The following is a 24,218-nucleotide window of genomic DNA, read 5'->3' on the forward strand; positions in this document are numbered from 1 at the left end:
CTATAGGAAATGAGGGTCAAAACCAATAAAATCAACAACTTTATATTTGAGCATAAACATACTATTATTGGTACTCCAAAAAGCAACTTTTAAAAGCACGTTCCTCAATTCCACATGACAGCTACAAGGCACATAACACCATCCAGAGGGGCAGGGTCAACAGGCAGTGGCTGCTTCCTACCCCAATCGCTAGGAAACAGGGCACGTTTAAAATGCTGTAATACTTGTACCTATTTGTATGCCTCCACTGTTTTTACATGACAAAATTACAGCTAAAATAAAAAAGCAATGACAGCTCAAGTTTAGCATAACAATCTTCTAAACCTGCTTTCATCACATCTCCTGACTTAATGGTTGGCGTGACATGCCAGAACTAAAGGAGCTGCTTTGTCTAATTATCACGTCTCCTACTGCGTTTTCTTTGTCTTCCTCAAACACTTCCAAAAAAACCTAACATTGCTTAAAATTCCAGTGCAAGAAGCATTTCACCTTCGCAGCAAAATCTGTTTCTTCTGGTCTTATCAGTATTGTCATTAAAGGTGCTTTTAGCTCCTATCTTCCATCTTCACTGCTCGTATCCATGTTGATGTTGAAACACTTGAAGTGTGTACCAGGTCACAGGCTTACGCATCGCTCAAGTTTCTTAGAACTTAGAAACAATTTCTTCCTGCAGCAACGAATGTGTTCCTCTTTGCATCAGACTGGAATTCCAGAGCCTTTTTGTTTACTTCCTGATTTGCACACTATCCTCCACCCCCCATTTTTAAAATAGTACAGTTCTGGGAATACATAATTTCTTAACAAGGTGCCACTGAAAAACCTCAATATAGCAGCATTACTGTCACTTACCAAGAACCAAGAAGGAGCTTCAAAAAAAAGAAGAAAAAAAAAAATCAAAGCATATCTAGATTTTGCTGTCTATCCTCAGTACTAATGAATGTAATCACCGCAAAAAAAAAAAAAAAAAAAAAAACAAAAAAAACAAACAATCACACATTTTATCCATGCCTTATTTCTATTACAGAGGGTTTGATAGGCGATTTTAACAATTACTAACTTATTCTTCTGCGGTTTTCTTAGGTCAGTAAATTTAGCTATTGCACTTAATGCATCTTGTTTTCAAAAAAGGCATGCACATGTGTGTGTCTCAAAGCATAACAGCAGGCAACAGCAGGGCCAGACAAAGGATGGGGGGGAGGCAGGCAGGAACTAAGGGTGGAAGAGAGACAGGTTAGAAAAAAAGAATAATCAGGTTTTACATAACTGGCATTCACGATTAAGCTAACATTTTGCTGGGAAATTTTAATTTGGTTTCAAATGCTCATCTAGCCTTCCCATCGAGAGCTTTCAAGACCTCTAACTGGAATGCCACACCTTGCTACCTGCCGACAACTAGCTTGGTAGAGAGCGGGGGACAAAAAAGACACTTGAGGCAAAAGGAGAAATATTCAAAGCTACTGATGGGGAAGAACACTCAGGAAGCAGGAGTGTTGAAAGAGATGGGGTAATTGTGGACAACATGCTGAACATGAGATTGTTAGGGAAAACTGAGCCAGTAACTTCGACAGGTTTTGGATGCAAATAAAGGATCCCAGCAGATGTATGTTACTATCCATGCCTAGATCAGTACAGTATAGTTTTTGGACATTTCTAGAGAGTTGCTCACGAACTGAGTGAACAAAAGCAATAGCAGAATACTAAGCTGCAAGACTAAATGTAAGTGGTGCAAAAACCCTGAAACTTTACCAGCTTCTAAGAAGCTGGAATTAGTTTTGGGTTCTGCACAAATCCCTACTAATTTCTGCAGTGTAACAGTGTCCTACTCCTACTTTCTAGATTCCCCCAACCTTTCAGTTACAGCAGTCAGCAAAACACGAGGCTTTTATTATTACTGTAAGCAAATAACAAACATACCAAACAAAATGCTACAGTGCAAGCCTTGTTTTTCAAGGTGTTAGATGCTAGCTACAGCAAGTTATTTTCTGGACACTTGAAAGATTTACATAGAATAAATACAACGCGACTTTTTTGCATTTACCTATCAAATAAAATTAGAAATACGAAAGTCTCAATATTCCCCCAAGTATTTTCCCAAAACAGCTTAAATGTTAGCATAAATGCACTGAGAGAAACTGCCAAAGCAGCATAACCTGAAACATTAAACTAAACTGGAAATACCTATAAGCATTCTTGTAAACAGATCATGCATGGATGATGGGGATAAAGGCTGCAATGAAAGAAACTTACTGAAATATTCAGCTGCTAAGGATATGAGGGAAGGAAAGGATAATATTAAAATGTTTATTATGGTAATACATAGAAATTAATTTGAAAAAAAATCAGCTCCTACTATACAAGCCTTATAATGAGCTTATAGCCTAAACACTGATGCTTTGTCAGATTAAGCATACTTTCTTCTTTTGTATTTTATGATGTGATGTAGCTACATGCTTTTTTTTATTTTTTTTCCCTTTAAAAGACATCTCCTTCAATATTCTATTACCAGAGAAATACGGCCAGGAGACAGAAATGTCAGCCTCTGAAAGGCAACAGGATTTAAAAATGAACTGAGGGGGAAAAATATCCAGTTATCTGTTAATACATTACTTCCCCCCCCTCCCCAAAAGTTAATGTCATTTTACAGTTCAGAACTTGCTAGTGTTGGGTTACAGAGATAACAGGATTTACATGATCATGACAATTTTTAAAATACCCCATCACTATTACTAAATTTTACTTGTCCTGCAGACAAGTCAAAGCAATTTTCTACTTGTCAAAGATGATAAATCAGTTGTCTGGTGACACTGACAGGTGGATTTGTCAAATCCCCATTGAAGTACTTTGGTTTCTGCTTTCAGGCTGCCTGTGAACTCCTGAGAGTGCAGTAACACAAGAGAAAAAAAGGAGGGATTAGGAAGAGTTTAGGTTTTTAGGGCTGCTGCTCATTTCCCCATCTTTCTTGGTATTTTCTTACTGCTTTTCCTTTAAAGTGAGTGTACAGAACGCAGGTGCTAGGTTTTATTCTAGCACTTCACCCACAGAATGCCAGTTAAAATCAGAACAGTCAAAAAAACCACAACCACACACTGCATTTGAAAATGTGTTATTTTGCTTATAAATACCACCTTCTCTCTTCTTTAAGGCAGAGGCACACCTTGGGAAAGATTTAATTAAACCCCACTTCTTCTATCCACTCTGCCACTACAAACTACTCAAAAGAAACAACTGGTATTTGAAGTAAGAGAAAAAAAGCAATGGCAAAGATGTGTGAATGGAAGTGCATACCTTGTGTCTACCAGCCACAAAAACATCCACCTACTAATGATCAAGGTGGAAATGTTCTAGTGAAGTATTTTAAGTGCTGACGTTAAATAAGGTTGACAAGACATCCAACATAAATTCCTCCCTTTTTAGCCCTTCCTTCACAAATTAAATTACAACAGTGTTAATATGCTACTTGGGCTGCACTTCTAAAACCGAAGAAATTGTGCTTAGGACCCCATGGCAGGTGTACCATAGGCACAGACTCATTTTGAAAAATCATTAGCTATATATTAAATATATAAGAAATCAGAAAAACTTGAAGAGAAAATGGCTTTTCCTACTACCCTCAGAAGTAACACCACTTGGCCACAGTGCTTCTCCAGCGACGATTCCCCAGTGCTCTGCAGTGAGCTTCCACCAACCAGATCCAAAGACCAGACAAATGAAAACAGCAGCTCACATTTAACCAGCAGATATGAAAAGATGAGAAGCCTCAAAGTGAAGCCCAGAGGCAGTGTTTCAAATTGAATCCTCCTCCTGAGCAAGCAAGCCTGTTGACAAGGCCTCTCTCCAGGCACCACCTCCTCCTGCAGGCTTTCCATATCAACTCTGGAGTAGCAAGGTAGATCCTGGAGTTGAGTTTGATGTCCAAGGCTTGCTCTGTTTCATCTCCAAGACACTGCAGGTATGGCTTCCCTGGGGTTGTACACAATCTACTGCACCTGGTACATACTCCAATTTCTATTAAAAATATTAGGAGAAGCAGCAAGAAATAGTTTTTCATCTTGCTATACAAAACGTAAGCTGCTTCACAACAAAAAAAGGTAACTCCCTACTCACTAGACTGTTCTTCACTGGAAAACCTGAAAAGTTAAGATTTTGCATTTTATTTTCTCTCTCTCAGCAAGGAATTCCAAAGAGCTTGCACATTTGAGATGGACAATTGGAACTGGTTTTGCTATGTCCCAAGGTAGCATTTGTATTGTTCCTCTAAATTTCCACATTAAATCCTCAACATAGAAACACAGCATAAGGACATTGTAACATCATTTTGACAGAAAGGTAGCTCATCCTTATTCCCAAGCTGTTTGAAAGCATGTCCTTCCTCCTGCATATTGTGCTCAACATATAATAAGTGGTGAATAAGACATGTCTGGCTGCTGACAAAGCTAAACAAATCGCCCAGTGGCAGCATGCAATTCACTGTATCCCCATTTATCCAGGGGGCTGAGTTGGAGCCGTCTTTCCCCACTGTAAGCCGGCAGCGTGGAAATGATGACTATCTGTTTTAGAGGCTACAAGATGAACCAAGACATTTGGTATTAGTGTAACGCAGACACAATTCTAATTCTAATAAAGTAATTTATTGGAGCTGCTAAGTGCAGCTGTTCTTCCCACACTGTACTGCGAGCAGCAAGAATGAAACTGAGGGGTGAGGCAACGAAACCAAGTGGGAAAATGAAATAAATCATTTGGAAAACAGATGGATGGTAAAAATGGTCAGCCCTTAGGCTGAAGAGCTACTCTAGATCCTGCTGTTTTACATTACCATTAACTTGAATCTAATTGCCATCTGGGTAAGCAAGCTACATTTTAAAAGACACATGTAAATTAAACTGCAGTTATTTCCAAAGATAAGCTGTCACTGAAATAGTACACTTGCCAGAGAATCCAGAGCAGAGTTGCTCAAAGTCTTTAGAGGCAAAATGTCCCGTCCGTCCCCCCGAAGTGCCATCATTTCTTCTTAAGAAAATTTTATTGAGGATTTCTTCCTGGCATGAATAATTTATGTGCCTTGATATTCTTAATATTAGAAAGACACAATTATGAACAGAACAGAAAATAACTCTTCAATTTTCAAAGTTGCTTCTCATTCAGGCTGCATTTGTACTACTGGGGGCGGGGGGAGGCGCGGGGCAGGCAAGGAGAAGAATCATGCTATCCACTCTCCACTGCTCTGTTGTCAAAGGCAAATTGAGCAAAGCATAGAGCCCACCAGCATCTCTTTCAATCCTAAACCAGGAGCATTCAGATTGCAATATGGGTTTCACGAATACAAAAGGGGAAAAAAATGCAATGGAATAATACCCACGATGGCTCATCAGAATATTAAGGAGGCTGCAGACTGTCAGAGCTCTGGAATCAGATGCTGATAATTTATCAAAGCTCCTGCTCAGCTTCCAAGCAACAAAATACATCTGCACGTGTTGGAGAATAATTTGCATTGTTTCCTATCTGCTGATGAAAGACAGTATTTTAAAAAATAAAGTATAAAAATCAGTAGCTTTCACTCTTTTCACCTGCCTTACTGGATATTTCAACCAGAGAAAAAGAACATCCTAAAAAAACGGCAAACCACTGTAAACTTTAACATCTCACGCCTCTGGACTAGTGTGGCCTCTGTACCGAGCTTGCTTCCAAGAAAAATAGCACCACCCCCCTTTCACCCAATATCCTGCTGGCAAGAAACATGGAGAAATAGCTGGTCTATCCAGCAATCTACTGGGTAACACAGGTTGCCACCAGACTGCAGCTTGCATTCGCAACATTTGCTGAATTCTTCATTTTCTCACCAACCACGTGCAGTTCCCTTCACCTCAGAGCCCTGGTAACGCTCAGTCCGATGCCCTAGGCTTGCCTTTTGAGGCAAGAGACTCAAACGCAGCTACTTTTAGCTAAATTTTTAGCCCCTTCAACTCCTCTAGCACTCCCTTGAGAAGCATACCTCTACCTCACGTTCCTACCAGCCCACATGCCCATGTCCAGTTAAACATGACAAAGGCAACAAGGAAAGGCACAACGTGTATTACTTACAACAGTGGGTGACAAGAAGATCTTTCTCCTCACATGCCTTCTTACCTGCACCACCAGTGAACATCTCTTGCTAGTTTAAGGTCTTCACTCATCTTCTACTAAAGGTTTTCTTATGAGGGTTCGGGGCACTGCACACTGAGCACCAGTGCAGTGAAGACAAGTTCATCTCCAGATCCTAATGGGATCTGGACATCACCTTTGTTGAAATTCCTTTGACATTTACACACACACACAAACTATTTCCCTCGTGGTTTTCTTTGCTGTTCCAGGCAAAAACTGTGCACTTACAATTAACAGCATACTCATTTTATAACAGAAGCACACGCACAAAAGATCTGGCTACTCTTTGCTGGCAACCAAAAAGCCATCAAGGTTCCAGGAAAAAGACTGGTGTGGATTTTTTCTGTAGCATAACCAGTGTTTATACCAACATGACACTTGAGTGCAATGGAGCAGGGGGCAAAGCAGAAAGTCTTATGAGATTATGATTACAAATGCTAACCTACGACCACTTTGTGAAATTAGAGAAGCGAATTATTTTTTTTCCGATGATACATAATACCTTGAGGTATCAATCCCTCCACAAGACTTAGCTAAATGCCATGTATCTGCTTAAAACTGCACATCTGCATCATATTAACCAGTTCTTTAAGTGTCCCCACAAATAAGTAAGCACATACCTCATGCCCCATATAAAAAGCAAAAGCACCACTAATTGAAGAGAGATACAGCTAAGCCTTGAGCTGAATCACCACCAGTGGAAATTACAGAAAAAAAAAACCACAAGGAGCTATGCTAAGGAAGAATACCCCTGAATGAGCAAAAGGAGTAAGAACTGGGATGCTCCTTCCTCCAGCTGTGCAAGTGCTTAAGTAATAAGCACATGACATACTGCTGACCCCTTGCAAGGACAAGACGCAAATGCAATGCCTTTGGAGTTACAGGGCTAACCAATTCAGTCATGAGTAATGAGAGCTCCAAGGAAATACAGCCATTTCCTTCCCTAATTCTCCACAAACATCCACCTCCAGGTGAGTCTCAAAATGACTAGCAACAGGGCTTAGTAAGGAAAGTACCTAAGAGTCACTCATGTCATCTACCCTTGGTGTAAGTGGAAGGCCACTCAGTCAGGTCCAAGTTTCCACCTACCAGTATTAAAAACCGGCTAGTAAGCTTTCAACATTTCTCATGGATGGCACTTCCTTTTGGAAGGGAATGAAAAAAGCAACCTTAAAGCGGTGAAAGTAGGTCACCAGAAGCCACATCAATGGAGTATGGAAACAAAACAGGGAGGGATACTGTGTCAGCTATAGAATCGGGTGGTTATTATAAATGGACATCAAAAGTACGGCTAGAACATTTCAACTGGTAAGCCATTCCATGGATGAAATACAAGTACACAATAAGTGACACACTACAGCATTTCCTTTGTAATTCTCCTGCAAAGCTGCTCGAAGTTTTATAAACATAATTGCATGCTTTTTAGACTGAACTCATGATAACCCTTCTAAACTCCATCAACAACAATAGCAACCTTGACAGCAAAGATTTATATTATTGGATATAACACACACTCCCAACAACCCCCCTCACCGCAGTTTTAATTTAAGATCCATCCCAAAGTTATCTTAGAGCCATCTAGGTACAGATTTATCTGTAAACAGATGTGGTGGTTATGTTCTACAAGTGGATGGATGTCAGCCAAGAGATCTCGTGGCCTGGACAGCGGGCCAGCGGATACCTCTGCTAATCCTGCAGAGCTGGCTGTCCAAGGTCGTAAGCCCAAACGCACAGAAAACTAGGGTCCATCAGTCCACTCTCAACTTTTTTCCCCAAAATGTTAGTGAAACATCACAGCTAATGTAACCTGCAATCACAGCAAGTAGTTTTTCAGCAAGGAAGAAGTAGGTCAATTTAATTCTTGGCAGCTATTTATAGGAACACCTACCTACTCACACGGGAAGCTACCTTAACTCCCATTAGAGCACTCTCTGTGTCCAGGCTTCAAACTCATTCAAAGCAGAGAGATGGACCACTGCAATGAAAACAGTTACTGTCTCTTGACAGTAACAACTTCTGCACTTCAAATTCATTGTATAGACAGGGCTTAAAATATATTTTAAAAGAAATGTTTAAGTCACAATATAGAACTAAGGAGATAACCTCTTTCTAGTTGCTTAAGGATAATTTGCAATTGCTTTCTGGCTCGTATAGGTAAAAATTACGCATGACTGGATGCCTCCTCCTTCAGAGCATTAAGTTAAAGATGGCAGGAGAGCTATTAAACCCAAATTAGGAAAACATACAATTTGAGATAACTGGCCTAACACCCTATGAAGTCAGGATCTACATAAATTTGAGACACAAGGCTTCAGGTGAATGTTGCTCTTGCACTAAACATTTATCCTTGATAGTTGTACTACATTTTCAGACAGAGTTTTCTATTTTCAACCTTTTCTATTTTTTAACACAGAAAGAGTCATGTGTTCTGACAAAGAAACAGCAGAAAGGAAGTTGTGCCGGTATAGGGAAGATTAATGCATGCTCATACCACTTAGCTATTAAACTATTGTTACTGCATTCCTCTCAAAAAATTTTTTTCCATTAAAGTTCCAGATGTATTTTCATATTTACAGCATGCAAACTTCTCCTTTCCATCACTGGGCTGGAATCAAAAATATTCATTTCCCTCTTATCATCCTTCCTTTCTCCTACACATTCATCATTTCAGCGAACAGAGGCTGTTTACTTCACATTCCTGACTTCCCTATTAGCAAGTCCAAAAAAAAGAAAAGAAATTAGAGCGGAAAATGCTTAACTTCCGTCTATAAAGCTTGTCTAGGCTGACAAAAAAAAAAAAAAAGAGGCTTTCTTCCTTAATTTGATTTAATGGTTATAATGACTTAATGGTTATAAATTGAGAAACTAGCAGCAACTGGAATCAGAATGAGAAGAGTTTGGTTTGAAACAGCCTCAGTTCACACTGCTTCGACACTACTTACAGACCTTGACGTGAACAACCACAGGGGCTTCTTTAAGCAGGAGTCACCAGCCAAGGGCATGTGAAAGAAAACTGACATAAATATTTATGGCAAGACCATAAAACTTTTTTGCTACCTTACTATATGGGATATAAAACTCATTACCTCCAAGGAGTTCAGGCCATTTGAAAACTTCAGTGAGCAAGGCCTTAGCTAATGGAAGGAGTTAAGGAAGAAGCCCATGAAATCCATTCAATGGGGTAATCAATCACCCCACATCTCACCAGCATCCTACACAAGTGCTGCCAGACAGCAAGAGTGAAAGAGGGTCCATAAGCTTATGCCACCTAGAAGATAAATCTTCTCAAGACCGATTCAAAAGGATGCTGGGTTTTTTAAGTACTACTATTTTCTTTAAACACCACAGCCTTTTGCCATAGCTCTCTATTTCTGTTTTGGTGATACCACTCCATTTTTCCTGATTTCTTATTTTCCAAGAGACTTATCAACTACCTACCATGCTTAACAAAAAGATAGAAAATAGTTACAGAAACCTACCTCAAAATAGCAAATGCTTGGTATTATTTGATGAGGAAGTCTGATGATTTCTTAGCAAGCGTGAGCACATTGTACTTTTAGCACGTGATGTACGTGTTCCAGTATACCCAGGCAAGCTAGGAAAGACAGCAAAGGCAGCAGCTTATCTGTACAGCCTGAGGTATAACCTCATAATGTAAATAAACATCTTTTCAGGAAGCTTTTTGTCTCCTCTTCTTTCATAGTGCCTGTACTGCACTGTACTCTTGCATATCAAGATAAAATACCGAACTAACATGGAAAACTACTATGGATCAGTCAACTGTTGGCAAAGCCAACACAGTGGCACAGGGTCTCACATGCCATGGAAAGGATGTTAGAGCTTCAGGTGATTTAATCCTTGCTCTATGGTTTTCCAGTCTCAATCCACAATATATTTTCCTCCCCCAGTCAACAGTGAAGTCACCTACTTGGAAATAATGATTCAATCGAACACCTTGCCCTGTCCACAAATTAAGGTAATCAATGCCAGCTATCCACACTCCTACATACCAGCAGTCCAGCCTGCTATCACTGTAATGAGATAAATTTATTACATTTTGAAGGTCAACGGAACTTCACCATTGGGGTTTTTGGTTGGGGTTTTTTTAGTGGTCTTTTTTTGGGGGGGGGGGGGGGGGGGGGGAGACAGGGTGGGCAGGGAGTAGAGCAGACAATCAACTGAATGAAAGCTTCCTCTCTGAGAGCATCTTGCCCCACTGACCTACAGATCTGGCAGCTAATAGGGTATTTGAGAGGATTATTAATAGTCACAAGAGGATCCAAGTACAGTAGCAGGCTTAAAGGTATCCCAAACATGAAGCAGTGCAACTCAAGTATGCAAGCAAAGCACTGTAGATGTCTCGGGAGATCTGACCTCTGTTGCCAAGTTTCTCCTAAGTCCTTGGGCAAGTTATCTGACATACTTGTGCCTCGTTTCTTCACCTTCCCAGCTCACAGCAGCCCTCTCAAATAAAACCATTAATGCTTTGGATGCACTGACATGGCAAGGCAATGAATGGTGAAAGTGGAACTGATCCTTCCTTCTTTTACCCCAATGGGCAGCAAAGAAATTGCTAATAGAGCAGTCACCATTTGCTGTGACAAAATGGTACCCAAAACTGAAGCAAAGTGATCATTTCATTCCCTAAAGAATTCAAGAACTGGATTCAGCCCTCCCAGCCACTGCTATTTTCCACACATTTTCCTCAAAGCCTCATAGGATAGGCTGTGCTGACTAGCACAGCATCTGTAGCCTATCTTGTTGAAACGGGTATCAGTGTACTAAAGAGTCAGCTAAATGAGGGTGTGAATTACCTCTGCTTATCTCAAGCCAATCCACTGACTCAAGTAATGAGAAACCAGAGAAAGCAAGCAGGTTTTTAACTCTACCTGCCATACAAGTACCAACTATGGAAAAGAAAACCCTAAAGAAGTACCAGTCCCATTTATATTTCCTCCAAACCCTCACTGGCAAAAGGAGATGTGTTTCCTAAGAGGAAAATGCAGCTACACTGTTATATTCCATGTAGTCACTTCAAGTTCTTCTGTGAAGGATATCCCAAAAAACGGATATGGCATAAATTTCTAGGCTTTCCAACTTATTCAGCCTAAACAAAAACACTGCTATTCTAGAGCTGGGGGGCATCAGTCCTCTTGCAGGAGAGCTTGAAGCCATTAAGGGTGCAAGCTGGCTCACTGCCATCCAGCAACAGCTCAGTCCCACCAACCCCTACCAAGGGTATTTCCTCCCATTCCTTCTCACCTCCACACCAGTAAATACTTTGTCCCTGATAAAATGACAAAGCTAAAGGTGCTGCATGCAAGCAATACAACCACTTCTCATCTGGCAAGGTAACACTCCCTCTGGTGCTGGCCAACCCAAAAGTGCTCTGCTGGCTACCAGGCCCACAAAAAAACACTGCCAGCAGGAGAGACAGGGCAGCACAGCTCCAGACCAGCATTCCTCGAGCATTAAGCTTTGTCTAGAATACTGCTAAATTGTCTTTCATTCCTTCGTGCCAAAAACCCCACCAACCCAAACCCTAAAAACAGCCCTGACACAAAACCTCTTCTCCCAAAGCCATGGATCGGGGTGGTGGGCATCCAACATCTGTCACACCTATGCAAAATGTCACTTCCTAATTAGTTTCTCTCTCCTTATCAGAAACTTCCAAGTCATAAATCCAAGTTCTCATCTTTTACAATACCCTGCCTCCCCGCACCTTGCTAAAATTCCCTGCTACTCAGAGCATGGAAAGCTCTCTCAGGTAATGCTACAGTATCTATTGTCTACCTGAAAGAATTTTCTATGCTTTTTTTGTACCATCCAGATTGGGAACGGGACCGAGGTGCAGAGGTTCTGCTCAATCTTTTGGACTGTTACATGAAATCCTAACATTGGGAAGGATTAAGTCCAAGAGATGGGTGATCATTTTTAGTCACAGGTTCCCAAACACTTCTCATTCTCTCAACCACAGTACTGATTCCATTCCCAGACCTCCTTGGAAGCAAGGACTCAATAGACACAATCCCCTCCCACCTCCTGATACTCTGCCACATAATCCTCCATCCACTTCCAAATACATTTGCCATTTTTCATCTCTGCCGGTTCCTTTCTTCTATGGTCCAGGCTACAAATTCCAGTAGGCAAGCAAAGCAGCCTCTGTCTGTAAAACGCCAAGCGCATCTACCGTGCAGTACTGCGTAAATAAAACTAATTATCTTAACACAGAAGGAAATGGGGCTTTTTCAATTAAACCGCTAATGTCCAAGAATGCAGACACAGCACCACAGGAAGGGAAAAGGTGCCTGCAAGTTTTAATCAAGCCAGAAACTAACAGAGAAGCATATGCATTCTTATGCAAATCTACACCAGACGCATTGCACATCTGCTGAAATGGGTGTCGTTTTCCCACAGTTTGCAGAATTAATGTGTTTAACTAAGTGCCTGCCAGTTCTTGCAGTGTAAGAGCTAATTTTTAATAGGGTATTCCCAGCTGTAAAAAAAAAAAAAAAAAAAAAAAAAAAAAAAAAAGTAGTCTCTTTAGATAATAAGGGATCTAAATCCAGGACTTGGTTTTACATTTACTTAAGTGCAAAGACCCCCTTCACCTCCAAGAGCTCATTACTTGCACTACTCCAACTTGCTTTATAATTAAAAATAATCCTGAAACTTGGAGAAGAGCCTTTCTACAGTTTCGTGACCTTTTGAAACACCATTAAAGAGAATTAACAAATGTCATTCCCTCCTGATCACTTTTATAAAGGCCTTCTGAGATTGGGGGGGTGTCAAAACACACAAGAGGACTTTGTGAGAAGTTTACAAACCAAAACACAGTAATTTTTTTTTCACTTGGTTACTTTCCTTGCAGATACAAATCTTATTTCCATGACTACTATGTGCTTTTACAGAGGATTTTGAAAGAATTCAGATGAGAGCTTAACTCTGTGACCTTGGGGCTAAAAAGGCATACATGCCAGAAAATGCTGAAATCTCAGCTATTTTTTAAAAAAAACTATAAATATCGGTTGAAAGGAACCCATGATCTCATAATAAGTCAATGGGTCACAGTTATGCTCCTCTTATCTTCCCTTTTTTTCCTCTATTGTTTAAAAATAGGAAACAGCACCACATGAAAATGTTCAGCCAGAGATAAATAGTGTGACTGAAATACAGGAGTCAGGAAACTACTGTTTTAAAATAATGCCATCCTCATTTTCCCTAACACACTCTAATATTGTTGATGACTTCAAATATTTAAGTGACTTAATAAATTAGTAACCTAGGCAACATTTGCAACAACACAGGCAGCTGAAAGAACCCAGCTAAAAACTCCTAAAAAAAAAAAAATTGTAAAAAATCCATTCGTGAATAAATTAACATCCATGTTCCTTAAAAAAGGATGGGCAAACAGACTGAACGTCAAAGGGCTAATTCTGCAATAAAGTTTGGGAGAAAAGCAACAAAGAAGAAAACAGGCCATATCCAGCCCCCAGCTGCACTCCAAATCACCACTGCAAATACCCAAGAAAGTAAGCAGACACGCCATAGCTGTGGTAGCAGAGGACTCCTAATTCACCCCCTATGCACTTGCAAGAGTTCCCTGCAGTCAAAACCAGCTATGAGAGCAGCTGTCATACAGCAGGTACGAGCAGATCACCTGTAAGAGCACTTCAGTCGCATCTTTTGATATTCCCTGCTGCTGGCTGGCAAGGAAAAGCAGTATCTCTGTCCACACCTGCCTGTTGTTTAATCTGTAGCAAATGCAGTCAATTAAAACTTGTTTTTGATTAAACTCTACCTTTTACAATGGGGCACCAACCAGAAATCATTGTTGTTTATCATCTCAACAAAATGAAAAAAAGCTTTCTGCTTCCGTTATTTAGCATTTGTACCTAATGCACTGCAGCGGTACCTGAAGGTGTATCACTATAGCAGCACTGTCCAAACGCATGGGAAATGACATTTCCTGGCCCAACAAGGTTTATCCTCCAAGCCTGCTTCTGCACCACCTTTCTAGGAGAGTTAAAAACAAGCCTATTGATCTAAAGGGAAAGAAATGCTCATGAACGCTTCCCAATACAAGGCTGCCTGCCCAGACATGCTGTGCAGCTCTTCAGCTTCCTTCCAGCTTTCCAAGGGTCTCATCTGCACCTTCAGCTTATCTCCCATTAAGGTCTTCAGAACAGCAAACGATCTCCTGCAAGGAATTATGAGCACACATAAATGCAGCGGCAGACAGTAGCCCAGCTACGCTACCTGCACGCATCTCAAGAAGAAAACCCTCTACAGCTGTAACAGCCACCCCTCAATTATATCAGATTGCCTTGCCGCTTCAACTTGTTATGAGTGTTTTTTTGGTTTTTACATTAAATACACCCTTCTTACCTACCCCTTGTTATACAGCCTCCAGATTACTTTTTAATTGAGCTTCTGGAGATGAGTGATAAGGTTCTGAAGTGGAGGACGCTATCCCCCAGCCTGCTTCAGGCAGCCTCGGGCACCCGCAGCAGCTCCTGCACCACCGCAATGAAGATGCCGCCACCTGGTGGGATCTCCACCGGCTCGGGTGGACCCTGGGGAGGGTCAAGGCTCTCACTCACCATCCTCCCATGAGCACCTCGGAAAAAGCTGGCCAACAGCACGAGCAGCGCTGGAAGGAGGTGATGTGCTGACAATGACATGCTATTCATTATCAAAACCTGTTGCTGCTCACCCCAAGTGAGATGGTTTGGAAATGGATAATCTTTGCATTTTTAGGTACAACTGCAAGCAGTGGAAGAAGAGAAAAAAAAAAAAAAAAAAAAAAAAAAAAAAAAAAAAAAAGGGAGGGATCAAGCTACCTACAGAGCCGCACAGAGGCAAGCTGTACAGAACCAGAAAACTCTGAGAACAGAGTTGGAGTCATTGATGCAAGAGCTGAGCAAAGCAGATGATAGATTGCTGGAATGGGTAACTGACAGAAATTGGGCTTTTGAACTGAATTTCACATGATTAGGAGATGCTCCTCTTCAGTGCTCGAGCCACAGCTATTTTTTAATCTCCACATGACACTGTGCGTTGCTGTGGCTTCAGTCTTGAGCATGAGTCTAATATTTTCTGAGGGCCAATACTTAAAGGCCTGGAACTCAGGTCTGAGGCAGCCAAGAGACGTTTCTGTCTGGTTGCACTGGGTCTAGGGCTTTTTCTGCAGTCAGAGCCAGCAAAGCTCTGCCTGTAGATCAATACCCATGAAAAAACATGGAGCCCTTCAAGCCTGTGTTTGAAGAGCCTTCTCTTTCTGCCAGGAAAGAAGGGATGAGGAGGCTCATTCTGGCAGCGAGGATTGTCTCCAAACTGCTCAGAGGATTAGAGGACAAGGTGATGAAAATGTCCATGTCCGACCTGCGCTCACGTTCATACAACTGCTATCATCTTTTAGCACCACTGCTAAAAGAGAAAGACATTTCCTAGTCCAGATAAGGCCCAGAGCAACAATGTCTATTTGTTGGATGAACATTCAAGAACACTCTTCCCCATGCTGTTTTCTACATATTTGAGCAATTCCCATTTTGAAATTTTAGCACGAGCGTTTGCCCTGAGCTTAGAGCATGCACATTAGAGACTAAATTGACAACTTCTGTTACAGAAGTTTACAACCTGTTTAGACACAGACTGTAAGTCAGGCAAAATCCAATTCTGTCCCCATCACATGCAACACTTCATAACAATGCTGCGATTCTGGCTTTATAATTCATTGCTACAAAATCCATGAATGTTCAGTCAACCACACCAAGCAATATAATTGCTCTGTTTTCACAGATAGCACTGAGAATGCTGTAAATGCAGTTACTCCCCTGCCTCCTCCTCCTCCCAAAGTCTGTTTCAAAGAGCAGAGAAAAAGACCTTGAAACACTGGTGGATGCTTTCAACAGTCAGTTATCCCTTGTACACAGAAAAAAAATCACAGCATTAATCCAGGCAAGCCACCTCTTCCCTCCTACCCATTACACACACACCATCAATCTGAAAGAAAGCCATCATCCAGAACACATGTTGATACGGTATTTTACAGAAACATTAGATGTGTGTCAAAACTAGTTCTTGGAAACATCATCTAACAACAGTCACATGATTCATGTTTCAGAAGCAATTAAACCTATCACTCTGACAAGCAAATTTACTGTTCCCCTTCACTATTCAAACATCAGGTTAGAGGAAACTGCTTATGTTACAAACTCTGTCCTTCAGTAAGGAAACTGTATTTCCATGGTTTGATAATGTCCTTGCTAATTCCCTTAACTAGAAGCTGCTGAACCTCCAAAACGCAGAATGAAAAAGCTAGACTTCAACTACTGCAGCTAACGCAGGAAATGCAAAAATAGCCAGACTATGATTTAGATCTCGTAGTGAAGTCAGACAAGACCTCAGTGTCACACTGAAATCACATCCCAGACATTGTAAAGTCCTACTGTATTCACATCACTGTCATACTGCTGGCAAGCCACAGAGACCAGTAATGATGGTACTTTACTACTAAATTCTTTTCTCTGTGCTTACAAAGTTTTACTGGCTCCGCAACCGGACCAGCACCCCTCATGCCAATAATTAACTCCTTAGATAAAGACAGAGTGGATGGCGCACCACTGTGTAAGAGAGATGCACAGAAAAACAGCCGTCTTTAAGCGACTGCTGAACTCCTTTCTTTAAAATGAGCGATTCCACTCCCTGAGCCATTTTTCAGACAGTCACCTTTCATTTGGAACAACTCTGCAACGCAGCAGTCCACGTTCCGTAAAGACACATAGAAAAGAAACGACATGACATCAAAAGCTGCATTTCTTGCCACGCTAGAAAAATGCTTTGCCACTTTTCATATGCTAGATATTCCTTCCCTCCCCCAGCCATTCATGGTGAAATAATTAGTGTTAGTGTTCTCATTGTTTATCAGACAATACAGACAATAAGGCTAAGCTTTCTGCTCCCGTTTTCTTTCCCTGTGCTGCTGTGGTTCCTCAAACAACTGTGCAAGGCTTTACTTTTAATCCTATAAATAACACTTGTCACTCATAGGTTTGTAACCCATATTTAGTTGTGCACAAACATGGCACAGTTTCAGCTTGATTCATTGTCCACAAACTTCTCCAGATGTGTTCATGCAAGAAAAAAAGGCTAATAAGCAGGAGGAAATAAACAAATACTAGCTAATCCGATTGCTATTTCATAGGGAAGAAGAAAAGACACTAACGCATCAGATTCTTTATGAGGGAGAGAGATAATGAGTTGTTTTTAAACACAGACTAGGAATAATTAGTTATTGTCCTTGGGCTACAAGATGTATTTTTACATGCTTGAAGTCTATGCTGATTTTTATAGCCTGTGAGCTAGCTGCCCTGTCACAGGGAATTTTTTTCCATTTATCTACATGTTAGCATCAGGCTACAAACACAGCACAACATGTGACTTTATCAACAAGCAATGTTTTTTGCTGTGGCTAATTTTGAAACCGCATTCCTGCTTCCACTCATACAAGATATAACCTTGGGTAACAATCAGATAGGCTGGTGCCAGACATCCTCTTCTTAAGTACAGTCTCATTTTACCTTTGGTAAGTATTCTAAACAAACAAACAATTTGAAGGCAATCTGCTCTCTTAGGAGCTTCCCCTGATAACAACAGAGAGAATTTTATTATTTTTTTTTTTTAGAAAGCTGCATTTTAGAGTCTCAGCATTAGGCTGAGATTAACAAAAGCAAGCCGCAAAGAAGCGGCAAGGTAGACACGGTGGAAACTACTAAAAATCCCAAACTTCTATTACAATTAATTGCACTAAGTATAACTTTGCTCACTGATGCACCAGACAGAAAGCAGACAGACAACCTCGTCCCACTGCACCAGCTTTTCAAGCTTCCAAAATAAACACAAAGGTCTTTGCACAGACTGTGCTCTCCAGAAAACCTGCAGCTTGATCTTCCTCATCTGATACGTGCAAAGGCTAATGCTGGTGGTACTCACAATAATTAACTGCCATCAGCCGAGAAACCCGGCAGAGTTGGTGTAGATAACTTATTTATGTCATCTGTGTTTCAGGAACAATGCAACCAGTAACAGATCAATGATAGGGGTAACTGAGAGCATTTGCTTCTAGTTGTACAGGCCAGGGAAAACCTGGAGAACCTCCCTGGGGTTCAGGGCAGGGGAGGAAGATGACAGGGACAACCAGCAGCACGACAGGATCTGATGTAAAAAAGTACCGATAAAAGAAAGTGTTTTTACAGGTTCTCTCTCCATCGTATTAGGCAATGGTAACATGAGTAACTGCCCCTGCAGACAAAACTGCTGCCTTTTCAAGGATGGACCGTCAAATTTGTTACAGGAGGGAAAACAAGACACTGTCTGCAGCGATCTTCACTCTGAAACGTGGGAGTAATTATCGTTAGATTACCAAGACAAACAAGAGGGAAAGACAAGGAAAAGATAAAACAGAATTTCCACTATTTAGGTGCTGATGGAGAGATTAAGCCTGACTGCATTTCAGCTGGGAGCCTAAACAAACCAGAGGCCCGGTCACATAAATCAAGCTAGTTTTAAAAGGTTACATACCAGGGAGAGTTTGGGAAAGAAGGGGAAACAGCACTGGGTCCTGTACGCCGGCCAGACTGCCGGAGATTTTAACATCCTTTTCATAAATAATAAAGGTGCCAATTTAACTCCCACCAGCAAGTCTGGGGCGACGGGACCCACCGTATCAGTCCCTCCCAGGCCTTCAGTCCCTCATTAATACTAATCAGAGCCGGCGCTGGCAGGCGGCGAGCGCTCAGCCCGGCGTGCACCCGCATCCTGTACTTGACTCCCGGCGACACAAAAGGTTCGGGTGCGGATGCCCGGCTGCTCCCGCCGCCGCAGCCCCCCGCGGGTGCCGGCTCCGGCGGCGGCTCGGCGGGGCGGGCTGCCTGGCCGGGGCACCGGCGGGAACGGGGCCGCCGCGGGCACGGCGCGGGCTGCGGCGGAGCCCCGGGATCCGGCACCGCGAGAGGGGCGGGGAAGGAGCCGGGAGCTTCGGCAGTGGGGAAGAAAAAAAAAAAAAAAAAAAAAAAAAAAAAAAGAGAAAGAAGTTAGGGCCAGGAAGTTTTCCGCCGCTCCCCACTTCCAACCTGCCACCGCAGCCGGCAACGGGCCGCGGGCCGCACCCCCCCCAGCCCAGCCCGGCCCTGCCCTGCCCGGGGGCCCGGGCCCGCCCCCCCCGGCGCCCCCTTACCGTAGACGCGGACCCAGCCCTGCTGCTGGCAGACCGACTCCAGCAAGACGCGGTCCAGCGCGCCGCCCGCCGCCTCCAGCTCCTCCGAGCCCAGCTCCGGCTCGGCGAACGCCTCGGCCGCCCAGGCCGCCGGCTCGGCCGCCGCTGCGGGGGGCGCCTCCATGCTGAGGGGGGGCACCCGGCACCGCCGCCGCCCGCGCTGCGCCCCGGCCGCGCCGCGCCTCGCTTCACCTCAGTGCGCGCCGCGGCGCGGCTCCATCCCTCCCGCCCCTCCCCGCCCTTCCCCGCCTCCCGGCCCCCCGCCCCCTGCGTCAGCGCGGGAGGAGGCGGCGGCCGCTGCCCGCCCGCTCCAGCGCCCGGCGGCGGCGGCGGCTCCACCGCGCCCTCAGCGCCGGCGGCATCCCGGGCGAGCAGGCGCGAGCAGTGGCGGGCCGAGCGCCCGCGCGGACGGGGCAGCGGTGGACGGCGGGGCTCGGCCAGGCCAGAGTAATCGCCCGCCGAGGCAGCGAGCCGGGACACACACCCCCACCGCCCCTGCCCTGAGGGAGAGGGGGCGGCGGAGGATGGCGGGCAGCGGCGGCTCGGCTGCAGCCCTGCGGCGGCCCTCCTGCCCAGAACCGCTTCGCTACGGCCGGGCTTCCCGCGGCGCGCCCCGAGGGGGTTCAAAATGGCCCTCGGCGGGGGGGTCCCCTCAGGCCCGGCCCCACCGGCGGTGCAGCTGCCGCCGCCCGGCTTCCCGTGCCCGGCGGGCCCGGGGGGGGCGGGAGAAGGCTGGCGGGAGCGAGCCGGCCGTGCCCGCAGGCGGGGGGAGCCAGCGGGGGCCGAGCCGCGGGCGCCGCAGGGCTGCGGCCCTTCGACCTGCCGGCCGCCTCGCAGGGCTTGGGGGGGGCGGTTGTACCCCGGAAAGCAGCGTGAGGTGGGGGGTTCCCCCGGTTCAGCCCTTCTGTCAGCGTTTGCACCTCGGAGCATGCCTGGTGCGGGCTGGTAAATCTTTCATGCGCTTACGCAGTCCGTCTCTTTCAGAGACACTTGAAGCCGATGTGCCGGAGAGAAAGGACGACGGGCTGGATTAAATCCATTTCATTTAGGCGACTTGCAGGTTGCTTTTTTCTGAATGTCCATTTACTGATCTCCCCGAATACACCAGCTTTTAATTTTCTGGGGTTTTTGGTTGTTTGGTTGTTGTTTTTTTTTTGGTGAAGCTCCCAGTGCTTTAAGGTACACGTTCTTTAAAAATCCAGAATAAAATACCTGTGAATATAGTGTGCATCCCACAACGCTTTTTAAATCGCAGTATTGTAACTTGAATTTTCAGGGAGGGTGGTCAAAGGGTTCAGCTTAATCTGGGTTCTTCCCTGTAATCTCTTGGTCTGAGTTTGTGCCTGTCCGTGATCAACACGATCTGGGTAAATTCATCCCAGCGTGCAGATTCAGTGATTAACTTCCTTAGCAGGGGCTGTGTCCAAGGGACTCATCTCCTTACACAACTTCTGCATCGGTACAAAGGGGCTAACAATTTGTCTTTATTGCAATAGCTGTTGCATTAGCGTGGAGCTATAGCAGTTACGCTGCCATAAAGCTGCTTTAAACTAGGTACGGCTCCTCCACTTTCTAACCGTGCCGTGTCACCTTGTTTTATTTTGTGCTACAACAGAAAAAGAGGGTCCACACAGCGAGTTACTGCAGCTCTGTTGAAGAGCAGTAACTTTCCTCTGAAAAGTCTTAACTCTAAGCCCTGCAGCTCTGCCGAAAACTGAAGGTTTGTCTTGGGAATTCCCAAAAGTTCCTCTTGGGAGCTGAGGATTTGCAAAGTAGCAGTGAACAGAGCCCTCCTGATCCAACTGGGTTGGAGTACTCTCACACTGGTACAGTCGCATCTGCGATGGAAGATGTATTAACCATTTCAACAGAGAAAAAAAAGTCCTGCCAGCCCTATGATTAATTGATGAAACCTCATTTCCTGTGGGTTTCTCTCTCATGCTTGACTGAGAGCTTGACCTGAATCTTGCCCTACGACTGGGTCATTCTCTACCCAGTTGGGAGCCCTGTTTTCTGAAACAGGATGAGTTTGTGTTGCAGTTTTTTCATTGTATGGTGGGACTATGCACCCTGCTGTGATTTCCAAGCTGAGTGCAAAAACAAAGAAACCTCCTTCTTCAAAATGTTCAGTTGTTTTGTGATTGGCGGAGCTGGTGTAGCCCAGTTTCCTACAGATCCATACCTCAGCCTGGCCTGGACTGCCTGGTATCTAGCAGAGGGCGGGGACCCTCAGTGGTGAGGCTTGTGGGAGCTCTCTGCGTTACCTTGATGCCAGTTTTCATTATTCTTGCAAGGACTTAGTTTGCTCTTGGGCCTTTATCCCTCTGTTTGTTTTGTTGGAAACACACCAGCAAGTTCCGTGCTTCCTTAGGTTGCAGGAGGTGGGACACAGGATCAGGGCAAAACAGAGATTCTGTGAGCTTGATGGTGTCAGCCTCAGTTCTTTGGGAAATAAGGATTTTATAATTACCCCTATAACCAAGAAGAGTTAAACCAGGCTGAAATCTGGTAAGGATTTGTCCCTCCACCACTGTGACCAGCATGGGGCAATTCTACACAGTTCTGCATGGAAGCAGCACAGCTGGGGCACCCAGTAACCTCTCCTGACTCCTTCACACCCCAAAACATGCTCTGCATCGTGGTTTCCAAAGGACTGCGAGCTAAGGGTATGTGGGCTACTCCTTCCAGAGCAGACTTCTGCATAAATTGCCATAATAATACTGCAAAGCAGTAGGAAACCCAATTTTTCCCTCCTACACTCTCTCTGCTGCTCGTTCCCACTGGTGCTGATAATACAACATCCGTATTCTCCAAGTTTATCATTTAGTGGCCACAATCCAATAAACTCTTCAAAGTTTTCCCCTCCTACTCTCCCCGCAGCCTCCTTCTTGCCATCAGCCTCCCAGAGACTTCTCCATCCCTCACCCAAGTCTGGGATCTTCACCTGCTGCAGCTGCAGGGAGCTTGCACAAGCAGCTGCAGGGGGAAAGGGGGATGGAGCTGCTTTGAGGAGAAGCGGAGCTGGCATGTTGCGAGGGAAGGATGTGGCTGCTAAGCTACTGCCAAAAGGGGAAGAGTGGAGTTTTAAAAAGCTACCACACAATCCTGGGATGACAATTACTCAGGAGTGGCGCAAGAGACCAGCAACTGGTTCCCATCAAGTGAGGACCGGTTGTATCTGCAAGTATGATCAAGCCATCCTAACAGCAAGGTCTGGAATGACTGGATAGTGAGGTTTCTGAAATACACGTGGTAGCAGAGAACAAAATCCATTCTTCTGCCTTTATTTGTGGGGTTTGGTAAATATAAACAATAATAAAGAGCAGAGACGACTAAAATAGGAAGGCTGGTTTTGCAGGCATGACAGTAGCAAAAATAGACAGATTTTATAAATAAAGATGTCCTGGAAATCAGAGACTTCTGAGTTTCAGGCTGCTCATCAGCTCAGCTGTTCTGGCTGGGGTCTTCTCTGCCAGTAGGGCACAGGAGATTTGTGCAGGTGTAAATAAGCAGTAATGTAAGCCCATGCATGAAATTCCATTCGTGTAAAACAGCCCCATTCATTGATCAGCTCGTGGCTATCACGTTAACCCACGTGGTTAAATTAGGGCTGGAGGTTTGCTCAGAAGAGGTTAAATCAAAGTGTTTGAGGACAAGTGTATTTCCACTAAGCCGAAGACTGCATGTGTTGTAGAACAAATGGAACCATGTCAGTCTGACTTGAGAAAATAAAGCTTTTGAGCTGACCTTCTTCCAGGAGAATGAATTTGCATCTTCCGGAGTGAGTAAGTCTCACTTCAGTGATCTTATCTCAACAAAAGGCAATAATAAAATGAGAGGACATGGAGGAGGGTGGTGAAGGCAGTGAAGTGATGGTATAGATACCGTATGAGGGGGAAAGACTAGAAAAATGAAGAGACTCCAGTCTGGAAGAAGAAAACCTTGGAGCAAGCGAAGACTGAGAAGTCTGAAGAGGTCCTAGAGGTCTGGTGGGGACCCTGTTCCTCACAACGCAGGAGCAAAGGAGCACGGAGAGAAACGTTCAGGAGCCGGGTCTAAAGCAAGCAAAAGGAAATACTTTTTCACACAACACATAATTACATTGTGGAACTTATTGCCACAGGATGTCATGGAGGCCAAAAGTATAAATGAATTCCAAAAAAAAAAAGGATTACACAAATTCATGCAACCTCCGGCTCAGGAAGTCTCTCAACTGCTGATTACTGGGAGCCGGGAGGGTATGCTGGAGGAAGGATCACTTTATCCTCTCCCTCTTCCGATATCCCTTCCTAAGCATCTGCAGCTGGCCACGGCCAGGCACTGGTTATTGCCCAAGGTGAACGTTTATTCTGAGCCAGCCTGGCAATGCTTACATCCTCCTGGTGACTCCCTATGGATGGAACCTTAGGGACCAGAGGCACCTCCTGGCCGCATACACGACTGACCCCTAATTTTGTTACCTCCAGCCTGCTGCGGTCCCATTGAAGTCCACCGTGGCCACTCTTTGCTGATTTAGGCTGGTGTAATTGAGGCCAGATTGAGCCCTGAAACCTTCAGAGAGACTCTTCCGCTTTCCGTGCCCCTGGGATTAAGCGCTGAAATCTCCGTGCTAAAACCTTCTTTGAACAGGGATGGCAGATAATGCGCAAACTGATTAAAAAAAAACCAGCACTGGGGAAAGTTAAATATTAAAGAGCCAAGGCCCAGTTATAACTGCTGCTGCCGTCCCTCCTTCATCTCCTGCCAACTGCCTCCAGGATACATATGCTGACACTGAATTTCTACCTCACAAAAGCGGCCGCAG

The 24,218-nt window shown here is 44.2% G+C and overlaps 1 protein-coding gene across 3 annotated transcripts in view; it reads right to left on the minus strand.

Moving 5' to 3' along the window:
* The window catches only part of RASAL2 (RAS protein activator like 2), a 190,008-nt gene extending 167,705 nt beyond the window's left edge, over positions 1-22,303 (minus strand). The window contains exon 1 of one of the 3 annotated variants that reach the window (XM_080406580.1): positions 19,376-22,303. In XM_080406580.1, coding sequence (XP_080262706.1) covers positions 19,376-19,538 — 163 coding nt within the window. In that variant the 5' untranslated portion in view covers positions 19,539-22,303. The remainder of the gene's footprint in view (positions 1-19,375) is intronic. The other 2 variants (XM_080406582.1, XM_080406581.1) reach the window with 2 other exon arrangements.
* Positions 22,304-24,218: the final 1,915 nt, after the last annotated feature.

This window comes from Falco punctatus, assembly GCF_963210335.1.
Source record: "Falco punctatus genome assembly, chromosome: 11".
In the NCBI taxonomy this organism is placed as follows: Eukaryota; Metazoa; Chordata; class Aves; order Falconiformes; family Falconidae; genus Falco; species Falco punctatus.